The sequence below is a fragment of the Capsicum annuum genome, chromosome 8, assembly GCF_002878395.1.
Source record: "Capsicum annuum cultivar UCD-10X-F1 chromosome 8, UCD10Xv1.1, whole genome shotgun sequence".
NCBI lineage: Eukaryota > Viridiplantae > Streptophyta > Magnoliopsida > Solanales > Solanaceae > Capsicum > Capsicum annuum.
The window spans coordinates 4,315,682-4,322,515 of NC_061118.1; the positions used below are offsets into that span (position 1 = coordinate 4,315,682).

The 6,834-nt window shown below is 39.6% G+C and overlaps 1 protein-coding gene across 2 annotated transcripts in view; it reads right to left on the reverse strand.

Annotated features, from left to right (window-relative positions):
• Window positions 1-252: 252 nt before the first annotated feature.
• Window positions 253-6,834, reverse strand: part of LOC107838755 (ankyrin repeat-containing protein At2g01680) — an 11,264-nt gene continuing 4,682 nt past the window's right edge. The window contains exons 2-4 of one of the 2 annotated variants that reach the window (XM_016681945.2): window positions 3,811-4,220; window positions 585-1,501; window positions 253-515 (exon numbers count right to left, since the gene is read on the reverse strand). In XM_016681945.2, coding sequence (XP_016537431.1) covers window positions 629-1,501; window positions 3,811-4,220 — 1,283 coding nt within the window. In that variant the 3' untranslated portion in view covers window positions 253-515; window positions 585-628. Of the gene's footprint in view, window positions 1,502-3,810; window positions 4,221-6,834 lie in introns of both variants that reach the window. The other variant, XM_016681944.2, reaches the window with a different exon arrangement.

Sequence of the window (6,834 nt, forward strand, 5' to 3'; positions counted from 1 at the left end):
TTATTCCGTTTGAGTAACTACAACACCTCTTATCGTACATAGAAAATCTAGCGTAAGTACTAAAGGCGAACGAGGCTCAAGCTAAAGCTAAGGGAGACATGGACATCTTGAAGAGTTACAATAACTTATTTTCTTTTTCATTTTTGCAAAAGGTGACGTCTGAGCCAACTTGCACGCACCTCAATTATTCCATCGAGTACCGATCTAACTGAAGCGCAAAAGGCGAACGAGGCTATGAAACATACCAGAAAGTAAAGATTCAAAAAGCTTTTTATGTGGATTTCTTTAGCAATGCTCCATCCAATAACTTACAAAGTCCTACACTAGTATGTACAGCCCTCAGATTATAATTATACATCAACGGGGTAGTACACGAGGCGAAAAGTGTTTATTAAGATACAAACTATGCGTATAAATGTACATTCCGATGACTGATGCAACGCGAAAACTATACAACTAACTGGATGAGCTCCGGATTTTGTCAGTTCATCATGCATGGTGTTGAAAATGTGCACCTGATGCATGTGTATCTCGTTCAACATCACTCAGGTTATCGGTAACAAGCATAAGGTTCAACGGCATACCTGATACGCGGAAGGGAGGTATCGTACAAATATTGCAATGTGTCTCACAGAGCATAGATTTTCTCGTCGGAGTTGTAGTCATCCATATCGGAGATATTAGCTGAGTACGACCATGAAAAAGAGTTGCTCCCACTTGCTCTTTTGATACGCCTTTGAGAATCGCTACCACATATTCCAAAATGCCGTCGGAAAACAAAGTAGCACAAGCTAACGAGAGTTCCAATGAGAATAGGTGCACCAAGCACGGTAATAGTGATTGCCATCCACGAGCTTTTCCTCCCTACAACAACAAAACCAACAGCTAGGAATGCTCCACAGGTACTAACGCAGGCTGCCCACATCAACTTGTTCACGACAGAGACGATTTGTTTCTGCGCTCTAGTATCCCACGCGACCAGAGTAATCTGAACAACAACGACAGCGAGAGATATAAAGAGAGAAGTAGCATTCAGGAGGCAGAAGACGCGAAACGCAACAGTATCAGCGATTCTGGCCTTTCCCACTTCGGGTCCAGCCTCCAAATATTGGCCTGGCAGGCTGAATATAGCAAGAAAAGCAATAGACGCAAACAAAACAGCAACGACAGTCACAGAGTTAATGGTATTCTGAACACCTTCTCTATGAATCTTCCGAAGTTCTTTGGCAATACCAGAAACACGCCTTCGAGTCTTTTCATTTTGTATAAGCTGGGATTGCACCTCATGCTTAATGTCACTTACGGTCCTCTTAAGTTCTGATGCTTCATCAAATTGACTGACAAATCTGGCATGTTTTGCACCAGCCTCAGTTAGACCTTCCTTAATTAACAAAGCTGAAACTCCATATTGCAGCTTGTCTGCCAAGTCCATTGCGGTTTCCTTTTGATTATTAATTGCATTGACGTCAAGAGAGGTGTAAGTGAGCAGAAGGCTCACAATCTGAAACAAAGACGCATCATGAGGATATGAAAAATAGAAACCAACAACGGTGGGAAAATACAACTTCTCAGACAAAAATACATAAGTAATGCAGGACGTACGATGCATAATTGGTAAATGCAAAGTGGTAAAGTATATGCCACCACTCAATTTCTTAGAGAAAAATAGAAAACTATCAATTGCCACTCAATTCAGTCTGGTGCGCCTTTACAGTATCTCCTTCTCGATAGTCCGCCATATTGTTGAGTGAAAGGAGTTCCAGATTTTTAGTTTGCCTTTCCCAATTCTCTCAAGAGTCAGGACGTTTTGAGTTTCTTCTCAACTAAGTAACTTGATGTTTTTTTTTTATGATGAAACTATATTTCAAAATTCTCGTCATAATCTTAGATGGAGGGTGTGGAGGCCACGGAGTAGGGTAGAAGGTTAGTAGGTTGTTGAACGTTGTCTCGCTTATCCGTCCAGGCTAGTAGCTGCAGTACTAATCTTGTGGTCTCATGCACTCCGTTATTGTATTATTTATTGTAGTTACTGTTCCTTTTTCAAGAATGCCTTGTCACACTTCCTATAGTATTTTGTTATGGCTCTTTACTTCCACTATTTCTTTTTCCTTGAGCCGAGAGTCTATCAGAAATAGCCTCTCTACCACCCAAGGTAGGGTGGGGGTGGGGCGTGGGGCGTGGGGAGTAGGTCCATGTACTCTCCAACCTCCTCACACCCCTCTCATGGGATTACACTGGTACGTTGTTGAATAATTTCTATTTCGTCTCTCATCCTGTTAGTATGAAATGCTTCTGATTCCTACCAAAGGTCCCAAAAGAGACCAAAATACCGTGGGAGCTTTAGAGACTGTCTTATTATTGTGTTCCAAAACGATGTTATCTAGACTCAACTGTGGATACATTTGTGATTCGGGTTCATGTAGGTATCCTACGGGTATGTGCAGTTGTCTCCAAACTTTAGTGCGTTTCGGAGAATCCATACAAAGTAATTACAGCTATATTACATTCATTTGATTCAACAACAACATACCCAGTGTAATCTCACAAGTGTAATCTCACAAGTGGGATCCTGGGAGAGTAGAGTATCCGCAGACCTAAACCCTACCTCGTGAAGGTAGAGAGACGGATCAAGCATAATAAGATATAATAATTACTAATTAGATCCAAATACAGCAAATTGGAAATGGGAACTCCACCTTAACATAATAAAGGGCCAGAGAAGATTGGACCTCTTGCCTGACTTTACCTTTATCGAAAACAAAAAAAGATTGAACCTCTTGCCTGATAAAGAAATGCTGGGCTTCTTGAAAAGTCTGCTGCTTTTTGTGAAGTTACAGAGTAATTGCTAACGGAGAAATTATATGCTTTCAGTTAAGAAGGAGAACTGGATGATTAAACGGACATATGAAAAAACTCTATTACTTCATCTGTTGCAAATGTGGTGTTAGGGGCACTGACTTATGTAGTATGTAAGTACGATAGTTTGAACTTACAATAGTTTTCTTGTTAGGTTGAACACTAGAAAACTTCGCATACTTGATGTGGCAGAAGAAATATTATAAAATAAATATAATTACTTGGACTCTCTACTCCCTCGGGGGTAGTTGTATGGACTGCGTACATTTTACCCTCCCCAGATCCCATTATGTGGGAATATACTGGGTTTGTTGTTGTTGTTGTGGACTCTCGAATTCCATGACATGGATACCACATTGGTAGGGAAAGTTTTATGGTTCTAATATGTGTCTATTGAAGAACAAAATCTTATTTCGACGTGCTTTGCGTGTGTAACAATGTAAATGAAGGTCTTAGTAGCCCTTCACTAAAACATGTTGCTCTCATTTATTTTCTTTTTTTCACTTTTTGTCCTCCGTTTATAACTACAACCATTCCCGATACTAGATTGTTTCTCTACCTATGCATTATTTCTATCCTAAGCCTGATCAATAAAGGTCCTTGTAACAGTCATCTAATACAATGTCGCAACGGGTAATATTTTCCTCTTTTAATAATAAATCATTCTCCGGGGAATCTGTCTTGCATAAACCTCCTTTCGGAATGAAGAAAATGCATGTTCACGAACTTGAGTGCTAAATAAATATAACCCTCGACTTCATGATCTAGAAATGATAGCAAATCTTTGATGTATTCAGAATAGCAAGTGACTCTTCACTTCCGGTGCTGCATCCGTGTTGGATTCACCAAAAATACACTACTTTTGAGAATCTGACACGCACCGGTTGACCTTTTCGAAGAGTCGGAGCAACATAGTGTCGTGCTATAACTTTTCGAAAATAAATGAAAAGATACCTGGGGGCGACATTTCCGTGTGGCTATATGCAGAGCTGTGTTGCCCTTCTTGTCACGCTCATTCAATATTGAGTTGTCGGTATCCAACATTTCCTCTACTACAGAGGTATCCTGACCCTTAACAGCCATATGAAGTGCGGTTTGACCCTTTTTATCTTTGATCGATATAATATCCGGATCTCGCTCTATAAGTGCTTTTACAATATCCAGAAGGCCATACCTAGCAGTTGTGTGTAGCGCAGTTTTCCCGTTCTTCCTAACAATTCGTATGGAGCTCACATCTGCATCTAAAATGGCATTCACCACATCCAAATGTCCCTTGACGGCAGCTGAATAAAGAGGGCTTGTATTCGACGAGTTGCATACTTTACAAAGTCCAGGCCACATGGCCAAAAGTTCCCTCACAATACCTGAATGACAGCATATGTGTTATACGGTCAAACATCCTCCAAATTATACAAACATGGGACTAATAAGGTACGCAAGACCAAGGCGTAAGAATTTACAATCAAGCATATCAGGTACTTCTCGCTAGCTCTCGCTAAATTCTCAAAGTAAGGAACAATAATGGAAAAATAAGTCCTACTACCGATTACCGCAATAAGGTAGACGCAAGTAGTTTGAGATTGAGGATTAGTTGATAGATTGATCAGTAATAGAAACACGAAAAACAAAGCACAAAAAATATCACAAGCACCTCGATCCGATACTTGGATTGTCTATGGTCTCAGAAGAGAGAAGTTGGTCTAGCTTGTCACAAGCCCAATGAAACATGATTGAAAATTTGAAACTGAAGTAGGCAACTAGAAACTACGTGAAGTTCTACAAACTAAACACACGCTGTTTTTCGCTTTTTGATAAATACTCTCCCGCAGGGGAGCCTTGGTGTAGTTGGTATAATTGTTGTCATGTGACCAGGAGGTCAAAGGCTCGAGCTGTCCTTTCGTAGAAGTGCAGGGTAAGACTACGTACAATAGATCCTTGCGGTCTGGCCCTTCCTTGCACATAGCAGGAGCTTAGTGCTCCGGGTTGAGGCTGCCTAGATAACTACTCTCCTAAATGATTAAACCCCATCCCCTCACCCACCCAGGGGCGGAGCTAAATTATAGCTTACAAGTTTGGCTGAACCTAGTATTTTTGGTCCAAACCTTTTTTTTTTTCCTTTTGAGAAAAAGATATTTTTGGTCCAAATAGTGTATTTGTCTTAAGAAATTCATTCAATATGTACAAATTATTAATTTTGATAAATAAATGGATCATGGGCGTAACTCAATCCCAAAAGCTATAGCGAGGAGGAAGATTGCCCAAGACCATATAAGAGACTTTCCTATCCCTAAATGAACATGTGGGACTCCAACACTCCCGCAAGCCCAGGACTGCACATCCAACGTGAATAATATAAGATCGGGGGAAGGGGGGGCAACATCGAAAACGATAAATTGAGATGGATGTGATTTTGATACCATGATAAAGAACCATCTTGAGCCTAACAAGAACCTACTAAATTAAAAGTACTAAAACCCTAAACCTATAAGCTTCTAATCACGTTAAACCTGTAAGCCTTCTATATTTCTGTTAAATACCTTATCATACCCATTACCCTATTTGAGCATAGCTGATAAGCAAATCAAGAATCGTGATTAAACCCCATCCCGCCACCCATGGGCGGAGCAAGACTATAGCTTACAGTTTTGGTCGAACTCAATATTTTTTGTCCAAACTCTATATTTACGTATTATACAAGCTAGCATCAAAGCCTAAACTTAAAATCCATGGTTTTGCTTCAAGATTTCTGTTAAATTCACCTTATCATATCCATTACCCTATTTGAGCATAGTTGATCGCCAAAGTCAAGAATCATGATCAAACCTACACCGGCCCTCCACCCAAGGGTGAAGCTAGACTATAGCTTATATGTTTGACCGAACCCAGTATTTTTGGTACACCATATTAGCTTAGAACCTGCTAAATTAAAAGGACTAAAAAACTAAACCTATGACTTCAAATCCCGGCTGCTTAGATGGGCGAAGCTTAGACTATAGCTTAAATGTTTGGTTCAACCCAGTATTTTTGGTACTAATTATTAAAATCCTAACTATATAAACTTCAAATCCCGGTTGTGCGTCTCCCACCCCTACCATCATTCTGTAAACTCAATAAAGAAGACAAAAATCAACCCTTCATTCTTGATAATTATTTTAAGAGATTCAAAATCTCCACATCGACCTGCTGAAAAAAATGATTGATGGGTTATTAGCCTTAATGATAAATTTTGAGTCCATGTACCCCTTAAAAATTCAATCTTTATTGCAATCGTTAAATCCTAAAACTTATAAGTTTCAAACCCCGGCTCTGCCTTATTTGATCATTGTTGATCAACAAAGTCAAGAACCGTGATTAAACCCCATCCTCCCACCCTCCCTCCATCCACGGGCGGAGCTAGACGAGGCTTGACACACCCCGGTATTTTCGGTCCAAACTCTATATTTATCTTTAAAAGTCTTAAAAAATACAACAACATACACAGTGTAATCTCACAAGTAGGGTCTAGGGAACAATGTCGTGTACACAGACCTTACCTCTTACCTCCACCTACTAAATTAGAAGGACTAATATTCTTAAACCCATAAGCTTCAAATCCCGAACCCACGCCCCCAACCCCCCAACCCACCCCCAAACACCCCAAAAAACACTTCTACATCATCAAACACATGACAAATCAAGAACATAATTCACTAAACACAACACTAATCAAGAACATAATTCACTAAACACAACACTAATCAAGAACATAATTCACTAAACACAACACTAATCAAAAACATAACTCACTAAAGACATAATTCACCAAACACAACACTAATCAAGAACACCATTCACTAAACACAAATTAATCAAGAACATAATTCACTACACACAAAAGTAATCAAGAACATAATTCACTACACAGTACACACAACACTAATCAAAGAACATAATTCACTAAACACAAAACTAATCAAGAACATAATTCACTACACACAA